Source organism: Miscanthus floridulus, chromosome 5 (assembly GCF_019320115.1).
Source record: "Miscanthus floridulus cultivar M001 chromosome 5, ASM1932011v1, whole genome shotgun sequence".
In the NCBI taxonomy this organism is placed as follows: Eukaryota; Viridiplantae; Streptophyta; class Magnoliopsida; order Poales; family Poaceae; genus Miscanthus; species Miscanthus floridulus.
Window position 1 is genome coordinate 127,438,026 of NC_089584.1, and position 22,466 is coordinate 127,460,491.

Sequence of the window (22,466 nt, forward strand, 5' to 3'; positions counted from 1 at the left end):
GTTACATCCAAATAGTTCAATATGAATCAGACTGCAGTAACCCGTCAAATGACTTATAGCAGATTCCTTGTAGACATGTGTTTATCCGTTATGTCATATGCAGGTTCGTGGACAGGGAGAATGAGCTTCGAGAGCCCAAACCTGCAACACCGCCGCCGCCTCAACGAGTTCCTCTTGATCCATGGACCAAGTCACGTGCTAGCCAACAGTGGGCAGGACCTAAAATCACCAAGACCTCGGAATCACACGGCTTGTGAGCTATTGTATCGATGTTCCATAGAAAGTTTCAGTTATTTTGCTTTAGTCGCAGGAGATTTTTTTTCTTCCTCTGGAGATAACTGCCGATAGAATAATTTCAAACTTTATTGTCGTATTGTATGCTTCTAATTCACCAATTGAAGATTGCAAGGCTGTCCACAGAGGAAGCTTGGAACGAGAGTGATGTATCTGTGTTTTGCTTATTGCAGTTGTAACAGAGCTATTCCGATTCGTGTATGCATCAATCCACCAGTCCTGTGTCCGGGGATCGTTATCGCAGTTTAGTTTCTGATGCTGTCTTTCACCATTAAATTAATAAACCTCAACTGTAGTTTGTTGGGTTGTTTTTCCTTCTGTGCTCCGGATCGCAGTTTACTGGCGTCAGATTTAGATCGAACTGTGGGCGTCAGTATATCCTACTCTGCCCAATCCCAAGCGGGATATACTGCAGTGCATAGCTTGAGTATGGGACCATGCAATAAGCAATGAGCCACTGATCAGATTAAAAGATTTATGATATAAACAAATGAGCCATAAAAAACATAGAAACCCAATAGAGAACAGATTGAAACAGGCACCAACAATTCGACGAAGACGTGACGCCGGTCACTCTGGTGCCGAGCTTGGCGCCGTTGACGCTGGCGCCGAGCATGCAATTGCAGGCCTTGAGATGACCCTGTTCGCTTTTATTCACGGCGCCATCGGGTACCTGAAGAAGCTCTCGGAGAAGGACGTGGCCGGCGCGAAGAAGCTGCTCGAGAAGCTGGACCGCGGCAGGCTGCGCAGCCTGTTCATCAGCAGGAAGTAGCGTGATGGTGAGATGGTCTCCAGCTGAAGCAGCTAGCAGTGAAGCGATCGTTCGTTTTGCGGTAACCTGTACAAAGATCCCGTCGTGTTTCATAGCCTCTATGAAGTGAAGTGCGGCAGAGCGGTGGACAGAGAGTGTGGTTGAGTTCACGTGAAGTGAACATATGGCGTTGTAATTTCGCTGGCTAATGTGTGTGTCAGGCAGTTCGTTCGTCCGTTCGTTAGCTCCCCAACCATGGCTGAATGAATTCCCAGAGGGCCCATCGTAATGTTAATAAAATCTCTTCAGGGAAAGAGCATTTGCACAGTTTGGTTGTGATTGTTTGCAATCCTTCAGAAATTGCTGTCAGCATTGAAGCTATTCAGGTCTCTCCCTCTTGGCTCTGAGTTCAAACAGCTATGATTCCAAATCTCGATTTAGTCGAACCTTTGCCTTGTGGATTAAAGAAATCCAGCATGCCCTTCGAGTCTTAGAATCTGGTGAAGTGTTGATTGTGTCATCACTGCCAACAACAGCTTCTGGTGACGTGCAGCCGTGCGGCAGGCTCGTATGCGGTGAGTGACCAGGTTATTGGAGCATGATGCGGACAAATCGGAGATGGGTTTCCGCACGCGTGCGACGGCAATGAGTACGCAGTAGCCTTCCATATCGCCATCGACCGATCGACGTCCAGCCCGTGCGATGCGTGCAGTCAGCCGTGGTGGTCGGGGCGTCGGGCTGCAGCCTGCAGGCCACGCCGCCCACGCGTACGTGGTTATCCATCACCTGGTAATCGGTTCCCCTTCGCAAATATTGTGCTTGTTTGCGTGTTAAAAAAAGAACGTGACCATTTTGTCAGGCAAGATCGTCAACGTGTTTAGGTATACTCCGTATATCATAGCGGTTGTAGCAACCTAAATTACACTGGATCTGCTGAAATATAGCCCCTGTTCAGGCGACGGCTACAAGCCTTTCCAAGCCAACAGTGCACGTGGAGAAGTCCATTCAACAGACAAAGCATCGTCTGACCGAAACATAGATTTCGGACGACTGTTCTATTGGAAAAGTGGTGGGGTCATTTCAACTTTAAAGATAATGGTCAGCGTTCATTTCAAGGCTGGATCTGCACTCCACGTTACACGGCGCTAAGGCCTGGAACTGCATGCTCGGCGCCAGCGTCAACGGCGCCGAGATTGGCGCCAGAGTGACCGGCGCAGAGCTACCTGCCACGTCTGCGTCGAGCCCAAGACCTCGGCGCCAGAGACACTGGCGTCGAAACGTGTTAACTCAGTGCCAGCATCGATGGCGCCGAGCTAAGGGTCCAGATTTTGAAATCTTTTCTTCAGGGGTTTATTTATGAGAAACTTTAGAAAAAAGAGCTAAAAAATTCGCCCACATCGCGCACTGGGTACCGCCGCGGCGTACGCGCATCCAGTACGTGTACATCGAAATCCTGAGGGGGCTCCCCAACTCATCATGTGGTAGTTGTGCAGCGCCCAGTGCCCACGACGGACTGCCCTGTCCATCGCGCGGAACTTGCTCGACGGAATGCCGCACCGGGACGTCGTCTCTGCCACGGCCGCCATCGGCGCGCTTACCCGCCGCGGCCGACACCGCGACGCCCTGGCACTGTTTTCCCAAGTGCTCGCCGACGGCGTCGCCCCCAACGAGTTCACCTTCGGCACCGTCCTGCGCTCGGCCACCGCTCTTCGAGCCCCGCGCGTCGGCGTGCAGCTCCACGCCTGCGCTGCCAAGGTCGGTCTCTGCTCCAACGTTTTCGTCGGCAGCGCCCTCCTCGACCACTATGCGAAGATGGGCGCTATGAGGGAGGCCCAGGGCGCGCTCGATGACACCCGGGAGCCGAATGTGGTCTCCTACACCGCCCTCATTGCCGGTTTGCTGAAGAATGGGATGTTTGATGAAGCAGACCGATTGTTCCACCGCATGCCAGAGAGGAACGTGGTCTCCTGGAATGCGATGATCGGCGGGTGCAGTCAAGCCGGTCTGAGTGAGGAGGCTGTCAATCTGTTCCTGGAAATGTGCCGAGAAGGTGTCACACCGAATGAGAGCACCTTCCCCTGTGTGCTCACTTCTGTTGCCAATGCAGGGGCACTTGGCGTTGGCAGAAGCGTTCACGCATCAGCCATCAAGTTCATGGGCAAGCTTGACGTTTATATAGGTAATTCTCTTGTGAGCTTCTATGCCAGGTGCGGTAGCTTGGAGGACGGTGTTTTGGCTTTCAAAAAGATGAATCGGAAAAACGTGGTCTCCTGGAACGCACTCATCTGCGGGTATGCACAGAATGGGAAGGGGGAGGAGGCTTTGGATGCTTACAGGATGATGAGAGCAACGGGCCTCAAGCCAGATAATGTCACTCTTCTCGGCTTGCTGTTTGGTTGCAACCATGCTGGTCTGGTTGATGAAGGTTATGCATTGTTCAAGACCGCAGAGACGGAGCAACCTGGCATACTGAAACCTGAGCATTATGCTTGTGTGGTTGATCTACTATCTCGTGCCAAGCGGTTCGACGATGCCAAGAGGTTTCTTGAGGAGCTCCCCTTTGAGCCAGGCATTGGGTTCTGGAAGGCTTTGGTAGGGGGCTGTCAGATTCACTGGAACAGGGGGCTGGCTGAGAGCGTTGCAAAGCGCATTCATGCATTGGATCCAAAGGACACATCTTCCTACATTCTTCTGTCAAATGTTTACTTTGCGTCAGGAAGCTGGCAAAGTGTGTCTATGATCAGGAGGGAGATTAAGGAGAAGGGGATGAAGAGGATCACCGGCTGCAGTTGGATTGAGGTCCAGGACAAGGTCCATGTCTTCTCCAATGGAGACTGTAGGCATCACCAGAGTGATGAAATTTATTCGATGCTTGAAGCGTGTTTTTATTCCATGGAAGATGAGCATGAACACTCAATTGTGTGACAGTGACAAATCAGTATCCAAGAGGCTATTGGTAAATTTGTTTGTTTGTCAATTGTCATCGTCTTTTGAAGTGAATCTTACATGAGGAACACACCAGACCAGACTGCACTTCAGTGTTGCGTAATGGAAGAATGAATAATCAGATTTCAGCCTTCATCAATGCACAATGCATTGCGGTGGCAACAATAAAGACGAGAACAAAGGTGAGCCTCCTGTCAGGTGCATGGTGCCACAAATCGTCCAAACTCCGAAAAGCCTGTTCGTCTGTTGGTTTCTGGGTTGATAAGTCCGACTGATGTTGGTTCGTTATGAGAGAAAAACAATGTTGACTAATAAGCTCTGGCTGAAACCAAAGCGAACAAGGTGGAAAACAACAAAGCATTATATTGTCTTGACGAATAATGAAAATTGGCCCCGAGGCAAATATTGCCTTAGGGGGTGTTTGGTTGCCCCTCCTAAATTTTAGTCGCTGTCCCATCGAATGTTTGGACACATGCATGGAGTATTAAATTTAGACTAATTACGAAACTAATTACATAGTTTGCTACTAATTTGCGAGATGAATCTTTTGAGTCTAATTAGTCCATGATTTAACAACGGTTTGCTACCGTAAACATGTGCTAATGACAGGTTAATTAGGCTTTAAAAATTTGTCTCATAGAGTACTAACGGATTATGTAATTTATTTTTTTATTAGTATCTGAACACCCCATGCAACATCCTTCCGACACACCTCCTAAATTTTAATAGCTGAATCCAAACACCCCCTTAAATCAAATCAGATTTTGCATAGCCATGGCAGCTGATTTATTAACCATTCCTTCTCTAGCATTTCTGTGATAAATATTGTTTACCCATGAGCAATTTATAAACCCCTGAGCACATCACATCGTCCAGGACAATCATCCCCGGGCAATCACAATTCAGACGCGAGGGGTAAATGATTGGCGGTTGTCCCAAATTTAAACAGCACCGAATGATACAATAACGCCAAAATTGACAACATCGAGATTTGAACAAATTATATTAGCACGCTTGCAATGTATTAGAAACTTCCACAAGGGTACCTGATTCATCATTCAGCAGATACAACAAATTCTACATTGTTCCACGAGCAACCTAGCAGTGGCCTAAACGAGGAAACAGGACCGTAGCACCCTGGGGCGGCAACCTAAGAGGAAGTAAACTTGGTAACAGCCTTGGTGCCCTCAGAGACGGCGTGCTTGGCGAGCTCGCCGGGGAGGACCAGGCGCACCGAGGTCTGGATCTCCCGGGAGGTGATTGTGGGCTTCTTGTTGTAGCGGGCGAGCTTGGCGGCCTCGGCGGCGAGCTTCTCGAAGATGTCGTTGATGAAGGAGTTCATGATGGACATGGCCTTGGACGAGATACCAATGTCCGGGTGCACCTGCTTGAGCACCTTGAAGATGTAGATCTTGTACGTCTCGACGCTCTTCTTGGCCTTCTTCTTCCCCTTCTTCTCGCCGCCCTCCTTGCCCGGCACGCGCTTCTCCGCCCTGGGCTTCTTCTCGGCCTTCTCCTCCGCCGGCTTCTTCTCGGCGGGCTTCTTCTCGGCCTTGGGCGCCATCAGGAATTGATCAAGTGGGCGGGTGGAAAGCGACGGACTGGGAATTTGCTGGTGGGAGGTGGCGAGTGCTCGTGGCTTTTGATTGTGTGCTCTGGACGGAGGATGCGGTGGGGTTATATAGAAAGGTGAGGCGGGACGTGATTGGTTGAAGCGGTGGCGGCGCGGATCGCTGAGAAGGCGGTCTCTGAGGCGTTGGATGCGCGGTACGGCTGGGATTTCAGCGCGCGGGGGCCGGTTTTGCGTGGGGACGCGTGATGCCGCGGATCCGGGTTGGTTTAGGCGGTAAGCGGGGGTGTGGGAGCCGAAAATGTGAGCGGGAAGCCGCCATGGCGAAATCGTGTGTCTTTGGGCGCTTTGGGTTGGAATTTTTGGAGCTGACCCTGAGGCGGTGGGGGCCTGGGCTGCTGGGCAGTTTGCCGCCGTCGATTCGCGTTTTGCGAAGGGCAGGATGGCCCGGGGCTTGCGACTTACACGTGGCAACAATCAGCCTCTTCGCTGGTTGGTTTCTAGATTAATAAGTCCGGCTGATGCTGGTTTATTATGAGGGAAAAACACTATATCATAACTGATAAGCTCTGATTGAAACAATAAGCGAATAGGTCGAATGGCGTCGAAAAATTCTCAACAAAATAAAAATCGCATCGAAAATGCCCACCTTCCCACTTAAAAAATGATCGCATCCCGAGCAGCTTGACCGGATCCGATTGTAGAATTGGATTGTGTCCCCTGTCCTATTAGATTTTGTAAAATAGGCATTTATATATAGTTTTTATATGTTGCAAAATGAAAACATATAATACTGCTACTGAAAAAATAATTATTTGAGTTCTGGAATCCTGACAACATAATTAGATTTTGGTGTTTTGGTAGACCACATGGGGACGGCCTATAAGCTATCCGCAGAGTTATGCGAGTCTAAGCTTGATTCTTGGGAGGTGCTTCAACGAAGACTAGTGAAAATCATAAGCTTTCTAGTACCTTGGTAAAAACACCAACGAGCGGGAGATTGTTTTTTCTAACCATTTACATTTCGCACTTATCACCCTATTCATTTGGGCTTATTTATTTATAAGCTGTACTTTTTCAACCAACGAACAGTATTTTTTTCTCTCACACCAAATCAGCCAACAGTACTTTCAGCCATGGCTTATCGGCCAAACAAGCCCAAACGAACAGGGCATTAGTCGTAATTCTTTGGTGTTGAATCCTATGAGAAATAGGACTCCTACTTATATGTGTGAGGATCTTGGATTGCACTATACATCAAAGGGGGAGGTCATAGTCATCACTCATCAACCAATCCAACACAGGGCTTGTAAGGAGCAATTACGTGCGTTCATGGAACTAGGCTAACATTTCTGTTGCACTAGATTTTTATGTACGAAAAGAATTAGAGGGCCCTATAGGATCAAGTAGGATTGTGATAGAGCGACAAACACTTGCACTCGTTTGGAGCTATGCTTATATAATTTGCAGCTAGGTTTTTTAAAATCCTATTTACTTGTTGTGGTTGTTTCAACATCGTGCTCTAGGATTTTTTACAAGATTCGTCTACGTCGTTCTTATACGGTGTAACATTGTGTCATACTCTCAATATGATAGCAAATGTCTGAGTATTGCTATGCATAACTAGAGATGCCAGATTCTAGCAGTAAGCCATCGTTGTGTACAAAGCTTATCACACATAGTTTGTCACGTGAGTACTTATTTACAAAACATAAGCATTTATTAAGTTTGCTAATTTCTATCCTTGTTATTGTTTCCTCATTGTGAGCTATGGAGTAGATCATAGCCGAATGCCATATGTGTAGGCCATCACTGGGGATAAAACTTTACAATCACAACGTATATCACACAAGTACATAAAGTTCTAGAAAGAAGAACACTCATCCACTAAGCGCGCATGTTAGGTGTATCCCTTTCTTACTGAAGTTGGATGCCAACTTATTAGAAAGTCACATACAAAAAATATAAAATAAGATATATAGAAAGCAGTTATAAAAGCAACTTAAATGGTTCAATGAGGTGGTGGGGGCGGCGGCGCGACGACGACGATGTTACTAACTGAGTTTGATGACATTGACGAGGAACGTCGAGAGACATCAAGGGATGTCGAGAGCATTGGAGGACATTGAGGGGGTCAAGATTAGACGTGACGTTGATAGACATCACACGACGTTGAAGGACGCCAAGTCATGATGAGTGACTTCAAGGGACGATCCGACCATGAGAGGTGTTAAGTGATGTAGAGTAACGTAGAAGAACAATGAGGGACATTGAGTAAAACTGAGAGATATCGTGAAATATTGAGGAAACATGAGGGACAACGAGGGACACAAGAGACATCAGTGAACAACAAGCTTGATTTTGTAATTTTAGTTGGATCTAATGAGAACCTAGAATGATCTCTAATCAACATGAACTCGGCGAATCCTTTTACACTCTCCCAACATAGCGCCGGTTGTGGAGGCTAACTTATTTGAGCTAGATGATGTGATCATATACCTATTATTCAGATCTATATCTATATACTATAAATATTAAAGCGCCAAAATTGCATCTCTATTTTTTTCGTACACTTCCAGCCTAGCTACCCAGACAATCAAGAATTCTTCCATTTTGTTTTTTTACTTTTCATTCAAAATAGCACTTTCCGTCTCGTAGGTAACCCAAATTTATCCGTGGTCATACGAGCTACTCGCATGTAACGATGTTACGGAGTCCGATTCATGTATATGTATCGGATTTTGTTGGCACGCATGAGCGTTTACTTAAATCAAATTTGACTGAAAACGAGCGCCGACGGGGTCAACGGCTGTACCCCACCCGACAGACACCGGGCTGAATAACCCACGAGCACCCCACCAGAAAGCAACTTCGCTTCGCTCCCCGGCGCTGATGGTGGCTCCTTCACCCCTAACGGCGACAGGCAACCGGGATCGAGGAGATGTTGGCGGCCCGGTACTCAACCGGTGAAGGGTGAGCCCATGTACCCAAGCAGCACGCCTTAGGCGTTCTTCTCTTCGCCGGCTTTGCAGGTCACCCGGTACGATCCTTTCAGACTTCGTCTCTCTTTTCTCCCCAATCTCGTCCTATCATCCCTGCGGCTTACACCTACGTCTACACCAATCGATGGATCTCATCTGCAATGACCTGTTCTGTTTCGCCGTGATCCGATCTTCCCTGGCTTGTTGAATCCATCGACCATCACAGGATCCCCTTCCGCAGATCGGACTTATAGACGCAGACTGCAGATACGCTAGTGTCAGATTAGGAGGCATCGTTATCCTGTAGTCGCACGGTCCCGGCTGCACCTCATTTTGTTTTCACAAGATAGGAAAGCTAGCACGTCCCATTTGCAGTGCATATCTGACATATTAGATCTTTCCCTTCTACTACTAGGTGATTCGGGATGCTGAGTTGCCTGTTTGTGCCTGCCTTTGTTGGTTGACTGGCTCACCCTCGTCTTTTCTCTACAACTAAAACATTCATAACTATTCTATCCAGCCAAAGTCGCTTCATGCGATCAGATTAGGAAGGCAACGCGCACTCGCTCCATGCGATCAGCTCAATCCCCATAACAGCCGCAACAAATCAGGAAGGCAAAAATCAATTCCATAATAGCCGCAGCAAATCAGGAAGGCAAAAATCAATTCCCGTAACAATCGTGATCAATTCCACGATCACCCCAGCCGCCAATCACACGAGACCGCGCCGTCACCTGCACCGCGAGTCCGCGACCTCCCTGGCACTCTGCAGTCGCAGGGCACCGCGTCCTCACCTCCTCGTGCATGGCCCTTAACCATGTCACACGTCGCTCAACACCTTGAACCAGAGCACCAGCCGGGACCGTCTTCCGGTGCCCTTAAGCTAGGCCTCGTCATCGGTGCCCTCAAGCGCCGTCAACGCTGTCGCCGCCGGTCAACTCCATCCAACTCCTACAGGGGAAGGGAAGAGAGGCGATTGCTCGCTCTCGCCAAGCCCCGCCACCCCCTGCCGTGATCGCGCAACCGCTGGTAGTCACGCATCGGTGCCGGTGCATCATCCCCGTGGCGTTGGCGCTCACGATCGTGGCCGTCGTCATCGAGCGCCCCAGCGGCTGCCCCACCATAGCCCTTCCATCGCTCACAGCCGTGGTCGTCGCTGAGTACCATAGCGGCCCTCCCACCATCGCCCTTCCATCGTTCGCAGTCTACGAAGATGACACGTGAGCTTGAAGACAGGTGATGTCATAATGATGTCACCATGACATATTTTCCTGTATAGAAATAAATGGTGAAATACATTACGTGATCAACTGGGAATATTTATCTACTCTACTATACTATAGTCACATACCAGAATTTCAGCCTGTTGGCCAACTGGGAATTTATATCTTCCATATGTGCTTTTTGTTAAAGCGTGAATGTAAATAAACAAGATTTGGAAGAACTGTTTCTTTCATTGATCTCTAAAATATATTTATACAAGTGAAGGGGTGTCACGAAGGGACACGACTGTTCCTAAAGGACATGCCCTTTGGAGTAAAACTAACTGTCTAATCCTATCCACTAATCTTGTTATTGATGGATGAGATCACTTCGTGAATAGGTGTCTGTTTATGGCATCGTTGATGAGATCACCGAAGGGATGTCTGTTGAGAGACACCGTTTCGTAACACTCCCCCTTGATCGAATCTTCATTGAGATCAATGCAGCTGTAAGCTGAAATTCCTCGAAAACCCTATGGGAAAAATCTAAGGAATATATGATATGCCATAAAAACTCCTTTAAACCTTATTGCAAAATAAGGAGAAAATAGCATATTTATTTGTGATTTAAATAAACCACTATGTCATTGGTATCCCATTAAAAACCCCAGTGGGGAAAAAATATTGAAGATACGACATAAAGATAACTCCCCCAAAAACCTTTTCAGGAAAAATATGAGGAGCAATGTAAAGTGATATGTCGCTAAAACTCCTGTAAAAATTCAGTGGAAAAATTAGGAGAAAATATGACGACATATTATTGGTATTGCCTTTTGGATAACTCACATGAAAAACCTTCTCAGAGAAAAACCATAAATGAGTTGTGAGGGCAATATGTGTCTTTGATATTTCCCACAAAAAACTCGGTGGGAAAAATAGAAAATATGATATATGCTTATGTTAATATTACCTCATTAAAAACTTTGACAAGAAACCTTGTAAGTAAAACTTGTGAAAGAAAAGAGTATAATATGATGCTGGTACATGTCAACATTTAGGAGATGTCTCCCCCTGATTCTGGCAAATCTCGAAGTCACCGTATACCAATTCCATATACCAATTTTTGAAACATAGAAGTTGGTAAGGACTTAGTAAATAGGTCAGCGAGATTATCACATGACTGGATTTACAAGATGTTTATTTCTCCGCTTTCTTGTAACTTATAGGGATAAAACAGCTTAGGGGCAATGTCCTTAGCGACATTACTCTTTATGTAACCTGTTTGCATCTATGTAACATAAGCGAAATTATCTTCATAGATAATTGTAGTTGATTTAATCGAACCAATACCACATGCCTGTTGTATGTGGTCAATCATTCTGCGAAGTCATACACATTCATGTGATGCCTCGTATAGAGCAATAATTTCAGAATGATTAGTAGAGGTCGTCGTCAGAGTCTGTTTAGAAGACTTCATGAAATAGCTGTACCTCCATGTAAGAATACAAATCCAGTTTGGGATGGGAACCAGATAAGTAACCAGCATCCGTGTATCCAATCATATTGGGATTATGATTTCTCTTAAAGAATAAACCAAGATCCTTTGTGCCACTAAGATATCTGAGGATATGCTTCGCTCCCATCCAATGACGATGAGTTGGATTGGCACTATGTTTAACTAGTATGTTCACTGCAAATGCAATATCAGGCCTGGTGCAATTTGCAAGATACATAAGTGCTTTAATGACACTAAGATATGCAACCTTGGTCCCAATATCTTTTCTACAATATCTCGTGGTCTAAATGGATCTTTCTCTATTTCTAAAGAACGAACAACCATCGAAGTATTGTTATGATATAATTTGTCCATATTGAATTTCTCCAATATTTTCTAGATATAGGCTGATTGATGCACTAAAATCCCTGAAGGATGGTGCTCAAGTTGTAAGCCTAGGCAATATTTGGTCTTACCCAAATCCTCCATCTCAAATCCACATGATGGAAATTGTATCTCAAATGATTGCATAATTATTTCTGTATCATGATGATATCAAAATAACCAATATACGCAATCATGCTTAATTATACACGATGTATGTTGCGATTTATATTTGGATTCAGAATATGAAGTCCATTGGGACTTATACGTCCGAATCTATCAAATTCATTTGATCCGCCAATTATTGAATTTAGAAAACTTTATTTTCACACATACCATGGGGTATGCTATGCTAGGTCTCTGCGTGAAACCATATGCTACAAGCTCTCATTATTCACCACCTTGCTTCTGAAAAGAAACTCTATGAGGAAAGATATTACTATGGTAATACTTCTCATCATTGAACAAGAGCAATCTCCTTAATTGCCACCTTTTAGTTTGACCAAATTTGAGTGTGAAGACACTCTGCCTAGGATTTTTGGTCTAGATCCAGTAAGGTAAAAATGCAATCTTTGAGGAGTATATGCCGCGATAATTTATAGTCTTTAAATGATTGATTTGGTTCTTGAAATCAATATAGCATGTGAAAATGTTAACCTTTTTGGACTCCTAGTCATTTCCCATATGGAGTCAGGGTGTTCCAATGTCCCAGGATCAGAATTTGGGTGCACCATTGATCCAGGTGGATTTTGATCCAGGTTTTGGATGCTCATCCATTTTGGGTGTCTACCAACTTGAGGTTGGCTTGGATTTAATGATTTGGAGGATATTGTCCTCGGTATCCTCGAACGCTTACTTGGAGCATTATCCTTAGGAGCGGCCGTACTTCTCCCCCTCTTCGTTGGAAGTGGGAGTTGAATGGTTTTAATTGGTACCTTCATTCTTTCGGGCGCATTATTAGTAGGATAAGAGGATTTTGTGACACCCTTATTATCAGTAAATGTTTCTGACAGATTCTTTGCAATATGATGCAAATATAAGACATTCTAAACGATTAGGTTTAGAATCTTTTGGTACGTGGATGTGAGGATTGCTCTTTTGATTCCTGGCATTCTTAATGTGGTATAAATCTTCCCCTAATGCCTGGAATTATCCTCAAATGTGATCAACATACGGGCAATCTATAAATCCCCTGTAGAGTTACCTCTTAGGATCCCTAATGCCCATTGGTATGTTGGAGTGGTGATATGGGTATGTAAAAACATACTCGATGCGCAAATGGGAAATGTTTGGCTGCGGCCAAAGTTTCACGTACATACGGCAACGGAGGGAGTTGTATAAGTGCAGCTTGATGAATTTGAATTAACGATGCGGTGTGTAAGGCCGCATGAAAATAACTTAGTTATGGTAAATTATAATTATATTTTAATATGTCATGCAATTTGATTATTAAAATTGTAGGTGATTTAATCGAACCAATACCACATGCCTGTTATATGTGGTCAATCATTCTGCGAAGTCATACACAAGCATAGTGAAATATACTGTAGCCGAAAGACTGCATTGTAAAGTACAGATAATAAGATCTGCGATTAATGTTTTAACATGTGGGCTAAAACATTAAAAAGGTATAGTACATAATTATCTAGAAAGATAATTATTTATTTTACAGAAAATGCAAGGCCTTTTCTGCAAAAGTACAGAACTTTATCAAACACACGGACGGTTTCTCCTCGGGAGAAAACCGTCGCTCGGTCCTTGAGGTGGACGCCGTCGGCCCGCCGCCAGGCTGGCCTCCGGCCGTCTGCGTGAGGCCGCAACGAGGTGCAGGCCAAGTCGATAGGAGCCTCCTGTCCGCTGGCGAGAGGGGGCAGCCTGCCACCGGCGCGAGGCCGCGGGCATGGGGGCCACTGGCGCGTGCCGCCTGGACGCGTGGTCTTGAGAAGGCCGGCCGTCGCGGCCGAGAAGCAGGGCGCTAGCCGCGGGAGCACCGGACGTTGGGGTGCTGTTGTGGGCTGGGGCCCGCCGGCTCGGGTTGGTCGGCCATGGGGCTTCGAGGCCGCCTGCCGCAGGACCGCCGGCCATGGAGACGCAGAGGCTGCCGGACACGGGCCGCCGGGTGCGACGGCCAGCGCAGGGGTCGCGCGCTGTCCCAGCCGGAGCCGCTGGCCGCAGGCACGGGGCAACCTGGCGTCGACTGCCGGCTTTGCCGCCGCAACTGCGGGCGTGCGAGCAGAGCACAGCTGCCGGCTGCCTCCGTACCGATGGAGGCGCAAGGCACGGTGCCGGCCACCACAGACACCGCACAACCGCTGCGTGCTCGTGGTGTTGACAACAAGCCAGCGACCATGCTCGATCTCACGGCGCTGTTGCACGGGGTCCGAAACGGACCACAGGGACCATAGCCGAGGAGAACACGGTGTCTGCGGCTTTGTTGCCATGGAATTTGACGAAGGTCGAAGGATGAAGATGTCGCTACAACAATCAAGGTAAGAAGAACATCAATAGATGGCTTACTGTAGTTCTTGATTGTTGCAAAAAGATGAGACACTGATGAAGATAAAAAAAAGGTCTCTCATTCATTCTCCATTCTTCTCTTCTGGAACGGCATCTGCTTCTTGCTTCCGGTGAATGCAGAGAGCGAAGGGCAAAAGAGTTGGCGAACTCAGCGATGCTCTTCTTGTTCTTCGCTGTAACGGCCTCTACTTCTTCCCTTTCGAGAGAAAGCAGAGAAGGCTATGCGTGCTGATAACGTATTAAAGCGTGAATGTAAATGAACAAGATTTGGAAGAACTGTTTCTTTCATTGATCTCTGAAATATATTTATATAAGTGAAGGGGTGTCACGAAGGGACACGACTGTTCCCAAAGGACATGCCCTTTGGAGTAAAACTAACTGTCTAATCCTATCCACTAATCTTGTAATTGATGAATGAGATCACTTCGTGAATAGGTGTCTGTTCATGGCATCGTTGATGAGATCATCAAAGGGGTGTCTGATGAGAGACACCATTTCGTAACACTTTTATTTCCTGTGAGATAACTAATGGCCACCATATTTGCAGTATATGCATATCAAAACATTTCGTTTCAGCTTTTGAATGACACTAATCCTTAGACATGTTTATTGGCTAGCATGTGAGTTCTGATACCTTTGCCATTTCAGATTTTGTAAATGTGTGGAAGACAAGCATGGTCATATATTTGTTTATTTTTCTTGCTGTTTCTGTTTTTTCCCCGGCAGAAAGTGACATTTTGGCATCAACTGCCACAAGGTGTCCAGTCTTGCACTCTTGCTTGTGAAAAAACAGTGGTCCCATCAAATGCATTCAAGAAACTGTAGACAATTAGCAGAAGTAACAATATGGAACTGCCCCATTACACTAACAATTGCACAATTTCACTGATGTTTTCTCAATGATTAGCTGACATGAATGGCGCCTGCTTATGCCAGGTTCACCACCAAAGTTACGATAACCGGTAGCACTTCAGGTTTGTCAACATTAGTCGAGCCCAAGCCACACGATACAAACACAACGTTCAGAACAAACCCCGTCCTAACGCATTTCTGGAGGCAACTATCACCAATGGACAGGCACTAAATGGAAAATACACAAGACGCTGGTGTCAGATGAGCATTTTGAGATTAGCAGCAAAATCTTGCAGCCTGACATGGCATGGTTAACTTCCCCAGTACTCCCATTTTCTTCAGAACATTTCCTGTGATTTCCGAACGATGCGCCGAACCTTTTTCTTGAAATCCTCCCTCTTCTCCCTCCATTCCTTCTGCACGAGAAATAACTGGTTTTCAGAAACAAAGAGGCACACTATGCAACATTGTAGTGACAGAAGGTCCTCACGCAACTCAGGGCTGGCACTTGTTCCTGACCTTATTAACAATAGAAGGATATCTGGATGAAAGTGATGATGCATCGACGCATGATATGTCCAACAGAATTACGCAAATAATAAATTCATGACATTTCAGGAGAGTAACACAAGTTGTTTGAGAACTCTCGAAACTCAATTTTCAATGCTGGACATATAATCAAAACTTGTTTGGGCGCAGCAATGGTGACACTAAGACACTTGTTTGAGACATCTCAGTACTGATTTCTTCTTTAATACTAGCATGCTATCTTGTTGTAACACAAATAAACTAGTTGTCATTTTACAACTACGAATCGGTGGCAAATACAACAGGACACAAACATGACGTATTGGATATTATAGCAGCCCACAAAGTAGAGGTCCAGTAAACCAAATCAGTATCACAACAACAACAACAAAGCCTTTAAGTCCCAAACAAGTTAAGGTAGGTTAGAGTTGAAACCCAGCAGAAGCAATCAAGGTTCAGGCACGTGAATAGCTGTCTTCCAAGCACTCCTATCTAAGGCTAAGTCTTTGGGTATATTCCATCCTTTCAAGTCTCCTTTTATTGCCTCTACCCAAGTCAACTTCGGTCTTCCCTTGCCTCTCTTCACGTTACTATCCTGGCTTAGGATTTCACTACGCACCGGTGCCTCTGGAGGGTCTCCGTTGGACATGTCCAAACCATCTCAACCGGTGTTGGACAAGCTTTTCTTCAATTGGTGTTACCCCTAATCTATCACGTATATCATCGTTCCGAACTCGATCCCTTCTTGTATGACCGCAAATCTAACGCAACATACGCATTTCCGCGACACTTATCTGTTGAACATGTCTTTTCGTAGACCAACATTCTGCACCATACAACATAGCAGGTCTAATCGCCGTCCTATAAACTTGCCTTTTAGCTTCTGTGGTACCGTTTTGTCATATAGGGCACCAGATGCTTGCCGCCACTTCATCCACCCTGCTTTGATTCTATGGCTAACATCTTCATCAATATCCCCGTCTCTTTGTAGCATTGATCCTAAACATCGAAAGGTGTCCTTCCTAGGCACTACTTGACTAAACCAAATCAGTATAAAGTAAAAATTTTTTTGACACAAAGTATAAAGTAAATTGTTAGGTGAACTTACAGCTGCCTCAATGTTTGCAGGAGACTCATCATTTGGACTAGAGAGCATTGATATAATGCTCAAAACTATGCTTTCAACCTGCAAATGGATAACAATCATCAATTTAGCAACTAGTGATAGCATACAAAAGTATTCACCCATGAAAGAAGTCTTCTGTTTATTATTCTACCTTGAGACCAAAACAGAGCATTCTCTATCTATCTAGTGGAAGCTAGGCAAATATAACAAACTCTTCAAGACCAGATGATGAATCCAAAAATCAGGAATTCACTGTTCTACCTTAAGTTGCTCAGGATTCCTAATTGCTTAGTTGTGGGGAAGCATTGTATCAGGCTATATGACAATATTTCAATATGATTCACTGGCAATTAACCACATTCATGATTACAGATCTACCAGTAAACTTCTGAATGTTGTTTTGATGATGAATCCCAGTAAATTTCAGTAATATAACAAGCGCTTCGTAGGATTGGGAAAAAAAAGATATTTAAACATTAAACATAGTATACGAAGCCGTACTGTGTGCACAGGTGTCCAACGCTCACTTGCGAGCTCGTAACCGTTTGGATCTTCACCGGGTGGATGAAGAATAGAGATACACACCCGCCCATCCGGATAAACTGGCATTTCCCCAAATATTATGCATGATGTCAGAAAACATAGTTGCAGATCAAGTAAATAAATACAATTTTCACTAATAAAAAACTAACCATTTGGATGCCACATTTCAGAGGTGAATCTGACTGATGGCGGGCTGTTTGGGTAATTTTGTGGGAAGCTCATTATGGCATTGAAGTACCCTCCATCACTGCAAAGTAAAGGTTAATATTAGTGTGCTACTCAGAAGATAAATATAATACTATTTACATGACTGCATGACAGCAAACACCAGTATTATGTTTAAGGTCTGTTAGTAGTTCAGACAGTATTAGCTGAATTTTTTCATTCAGAACTCAGACAGATGTTTAATTTCAGATTGATATGTGATCAACTGAAGTAACCAGGCAATTGACAAGACCGGAACTGGTAAACATTTCTTTGAAGCCAATAAAATATCAAGGAATGCATTAAAGTTGAAAATACATTCATCACACACAACCAAACTCCTCGGGATATTTTTTAGGTTCCACTTCAATTTTCCTTGCAGTACTCTGTTTTCTTTGCAACAAAGTGAACATAAACATTTCAGCAGTACAAAAAAAAAACTATATAAATAACTAATAGCTCCAATGTTTGCTAGCCCTTTAGTTCAAATAGAGAATCACGCTGTAAGAAATTCTGCAGCATGTAAGTAGCCAGCCAGTAAAAAAAAATTAAGAATGCATTATTATAACTCTATTGATGATATAAGTCAATCATCCTATCGCCTGATCAGGAATTATCAAAGAGAACATACTTCACAAAAATACTTCCAGTCCAACATTCTTGTTTATTTGGTGTCAGGCCAACTTTTCATGCCTCTAGGTTGTACTAAGAGGCGTTTATGATAATCATGGTACCTTTTAAGCCTGACTTTGCTGTCAATAAGAAATGAATTTTCTTCGTAAAATGTAACCAAATTGAACTAGCATGTCAATATCGGAAATGTTAAATTTTATATAACCAACTTTAAATATGCAGGAGAAAAAAGCTGACGGATAGAAAAAAACCCAGAGGCACACTACGTCTGATTATGTAGTTAAATGTACCACAAAAAATTCAAAGTTGCTTTGCTACTTGCCCCACTTCAGCTAGTGGCAGGCTATTCAAGTGAATTCCTAAGTTCCTAGTATGCCGCATGCTCTCTCAATACAAACCAACCCATCTTTATGAATGATATAACAGTTATCAAACACAGCAGACATTTACAAACGTGCATATACAGTGAACTCATTTACCAACACTAGTGTTTTTCAAACTTATCAGTATCATATTATCAGTGACCCGAATGTTTTTTTGCGTATGCAGAACTCCAAAAAATTGAAGGCATATTTACAGCATCCAGTGACCACTCCAGTTCATAATGTATTTCAGTAATTAGTAGTAAAAGAATTCACATAGGAATTAGGATTCATGTATTTTATCTCTACCTACAATCAAATTTCAAACCTGAGCAGAAAGACAGTGTATGCTATTAAAATTCTGATCATGCACCAAACAGGTTGACAAAATTAAGGTGACTCTACTTGGGTCAAGTAGCACAAATTCATTCAATATTAAATTACAGAAACGAGAAATTGTCGCAACTATCTACTACGAACTCCAAACATACATAGTCCCATTTCCTAACATGATGCAGAACCTATTCTAAGCAACCACGAAATTTGAGACAGTCGCCAGCAGAATGCCTATGGTGCCTATTTTACCCCATCTTTCAATACAAACCCCAATTCTGAATATACATAGTTTATCCCTGAACTCCGATTAACAATTCCCTAGGCCCTGATAAGCAATTGAAGACCCCAATTCTAAGTACTGATACAGCTACGAAAAAAAAACGAGCAGGCCACGCACCTAGAACCAAACAAACTCGATGGAACTGGGAACCGGACATGTCGCCAAGTTGATGTACTAGAAGGAGTACACTACCCGCTACAACAATCAACAAGCAAAGAAAATTCCGCCCCGCACCAGCCTCCACCAGAAATCAATCCCGTATAGTAAGATTTTCAATCGCTGCTTCCGGTCCACAGTAACACACAAACACCATCATAGATTCATAGTCCATAGGGCATGGCACCGACACAACAAACAGGCAATTCATCCAGATTCCAGACAAGGCATGGAAGCACGCTTCAAATGGAGAGGATCTGACTCACTATAGGGTGTCAGGCGGTCCGATGATGGTGACCTGCCACTCGAAGATGTTGCTGTCGTCGACCAGCCCAGCCGAGAACCCATCCACCGGGTGCTTCGCGAGATCTGCGCCAATCACCGTACCGCAAACCAACCCCAAGTCAATCAGCCAAACAATCCGCCGAGGAAAACAAAAATCGAACGGAAACAGATGCACGGGAACTCCGGCGGGCCGCACCTCTGAGCTGCTTCTGCAGGAGGAGGCTCGCCTGGCTGGTGGTGGCCGCCATGACAGGGATCGGTGGATGGGCTAGGGTTTTGCGTCGCGCGGAATGATTCGCGCTCTCGGGACGCGGTGACGCGAATTGATGGGCACCGCGGGCGCCTTATTTATAGACGTGAGGTGCGGTGGAGCTCGGGGAAGATGGGAATCCGAATCAGGAGGCGAGCGGTGTGGGGGAGAACGGAGAACGAAGCGGTGGTTGACTGGTAGGGGTGCCTGCTCTGCCTCTGCCTGCCTCCTCTGCTCTGCTACCCAGTAGATAGCCTATTTATTTATGGAGATGGGTCAATCTGGGCCTTGTTTAGAGTATTAAATGTAGATAAAAAAATAACTAATTACACAGTTTGATTATAAATTACGAGACGAATCTTTTAAGCCTAGTTAAATTATGATTGGATAATAATTATTAAATACAAACAAAAATGCTACAGTAGCCCATACAGATTCCTAACCTCAAGGCCCGTCGGGGAATTGTAAAATCTGTAACGCTTCCTGCTTTATGGAAAAAAGGCTGACCGATCGGAAGCTCGGGATCATCGTCCTGGAGCCGCCTCTGCGGACTGGCCGACATGCCGTGCAGTGTGCAGAATAAACGCATGCAGTCGACCAACGTACGTACGGAGTAACCTGTCCAGCCATTGAACCTGCATGCTTCTTCGGCCATCCCTGGGCCCCGGCGATGGCCGAGCTGTTTTATTATTTATAATTAAATAGGAGTATGATGGATTGGAGGAGGCTGTTTACACATGACAGGGCCAGGCAGGAAGATTGCGCGGACGGGCGCCGAGCGGTGCCCTCCTCGTGAACGCCAGGAGGCAGACGTCGACGGCAACGAGCCAACGGGAGGGGCACTGGAACGGGACGAACGTTTCGGGCAAATGGGCCGACAAGGGTCGCGTGGGTGCGCGCCACGCACCCTCGCCGCGCGCGGCAGGCACCCCCGCCATCCGTTGCTTTGCCCACGCCGGCCAGCGCGAAATGATGATGAGCCGCCGACCGCCGTGGCGTTCCGTGCCGTCCCTTTCCCTTTGCGTAAGGGGAACAGACCCCCGGGTCGGAATCGGCAACTTGCTCGCCCAAGAGGAGCCCACCATGGCAGGGCACCATGTGGTGCTTGTTCTCTCGTTGCCTGCTTCGGCGAGCTGGTGTTCTTCGGTCGTGTTTCCATCTCGTCTCTAAAGATTGGCTAAATATAGTGACTAAATTTTAGATTACTTTAGCTCATTTGTGTCTAATGAACTAAATAATCTTTTTATGAGGTTAGCTAAACTTGAGGCGATATTTTGAACCTCAAGAGCTAAAGTGATTAAGCTTAATGACAAAACTTTAGATCAGGGATTCAAACAGGCTCTAGATATACGGGCAAGTATCGACGTACCGCAGGCAGGGTCTCCATTCGCTAGAAGCCTCTAAATTGGGCCAAGTATTTGGGATCCGTTCGACTGTTTATGGTGATGTTTGGTAGGGCTCTCTATAATTAATTCTCCATGAGAATCACTCCTCCCCGGCCCACGAGAATCATTTTTTAATCAATTCTCAACCGCTCCCTACCATAATCAAGTAGAATCACTCCACTAGAGAATCAAGGAGCGGAGCCAAAGAACCTAGGAGTGGGGCTCTGCGAAACAGATCCTAAAAACTTGTTTGAAAAAAAAAAGCATAGGTTAGTTCGGTCCTACTTAAATAAAGCATAAATAACAGGGAAAAAAATATTGTTCTAAACATGGCGTCAGGGCCTAAGATGAAAGCGTTGGAAATTTGCCTACACCGCAGTGTCCCAGCCATCCGATTTGCGGTCGGCCAACCTTGTGATCCAAGCAGTATAAAAACACCGCAGGCTATGTTTGTATTTTGGATTTTGGTTTCCGGGCCCGCTGTCGTATAATGCACTCTACAAGCCGGTAACACATTTCTAATTATGAAAACGTAAAAAAAAAAAGAAGGGACAGTGAAGAATAGGAACCACAAGATCATTCCGTTAATCAATCAAGCGATGTTAATGTTGCCAATAATTCTGACACTGGTAGGTTTATTCTTCTTGTATCTTGGGTTGCAAAGTACTTTCTCGGTTCCAGAAAAAATACAATTTATAGCATACAACGCTAAGCGAAATCATTTTAAATTTGATTAAATTTATATAGAACTATACTCGTATTTATCATATTATTAGATTCGTCATCAAATATATTTCCATCGTATACATATTTAGGGACATAAATTAAATATCGATACCACTTCCACAAATTTGGTAAAGCTTAAAGATATTTTGAGCTGCCTTCCTATAGGGAGGTAATAATACATTATAGTTTCATGTATGGATAAATCCGAGCAAATTGAGCTTGGCCCAACCCATGGGCCTGGCCTGTTCGGCAGGACTGAAAAACAAGCTAAAATACTGTTCTGGCTGGTTTATTGTAAGAGAAAAATACTATTCCGGTTGAAAGACACTGTTCAGGTGAAGAGTGTCCGCGTGAGTGTCAAAGCCTGCCTCAGCCAGCTATCCAGCCAGCCGAACACGCCAGTCTACTAGGTTTTGGCCCGTCTCGACCTAAGCCTAGCCCGAAGTATTTATGTTAATCGTTTTCCAAGTAAAACAAAAAGCAGGTATCCTGCCAAGTCTGAGACTGACTTGAAAAATGCATGTTTGACTTGTCCATAGGGCAGTCATGGTTAGAATTATTTTTTTGGTCTCAAATAATCAGTTTTTTCTGAACCTGTTCCGCTCAAAAAATGTTGTCGGTATGGATTGTTACCATTTTATTCAAGCTTATTAAATTTAG

At 45.0% G+C, this 22,466-nt stretch overlaps 3 protein-coding genes across 4 annotated transcripts; 1 reads left to right on the forward strand and 2 right to left on the reverse strand.

Annotated features, from left to right (window-relative positions):
• The first annotated feature begins 2,593 nt into the window (after positions 1-2,593).
• Positions 2,594-4,154, forward strand: LOC136453518 (pentatricopeptide repeat-containing protein At5g42450, mitochondrial-like). Its single transcript, XM_066454079.1, has one exon. It carries the CDS (start codon positions 2,594-2,596, stop codon positions 3,968-3,970), a length of 1,377 nt encoding a protein of 458 aa, XP_066310176.1. The 3' UTR covers positions 3,971-4,154.
• An 825-nt stretch (positions 4,155-4,979) lies between these two features.
• On the reverse strand, positions 4,980-5,648 carry LOC136453519 (histone H2B.4). The gene has a single exon (XM_066454080.1). The coding sequence runs from the start codon at positions 5,553-5,555 to the stop codon at positions 5,142-5,144; it is 414 nt and encodes a 137-aa protein (XP_066310177.1). The 5' UTR covers positions 5,556-5,648; the 3' UTR covers positions 4,980-5,141.
• Positions 5,649-14,985: 9,337 nt separating this feature from the next.
• On the reverse strand, positions 14,986-19,922 carry LOC136450713 (ubiquitin-conjugating enzyme E2 7-like). 2 transcript variants are annotated; one of them, XR_010758405.1, is made up of 7 exons: positions 19,642-19,922; positions 19,427-19,529; positions 17,339-17,436; positions 17,148-17,248; positions 16,629-16,706; positions 16,394-16,549; positions 14,986-15,408 (listed from the first exon to the last, which is right to left on the reverse strand). XR_010758405.1 is itself a non-coding variant. In XM_066451295.1 (6 exons), exons 1-6 carry the CDS (start codon positions 19,691-19,693, stop codon positions 15,331-15,333), a joined length of 510 nt encoding a protein of 169 aa, XP_066307392.1. In that variant the 5' UTR covers positions 19,694-19,922; the 3' UTR covers positions 14,986-15,330. The 2 variants fall into 2 exon arrangements, 1 of the variants encoding a protein (XP_066307392.1); XM_066451295.1 differs by lacking the exon at positions 16,394-16,549.
• Positions 19,923-22,466: the final 2,544 nt, after the last annotated feature.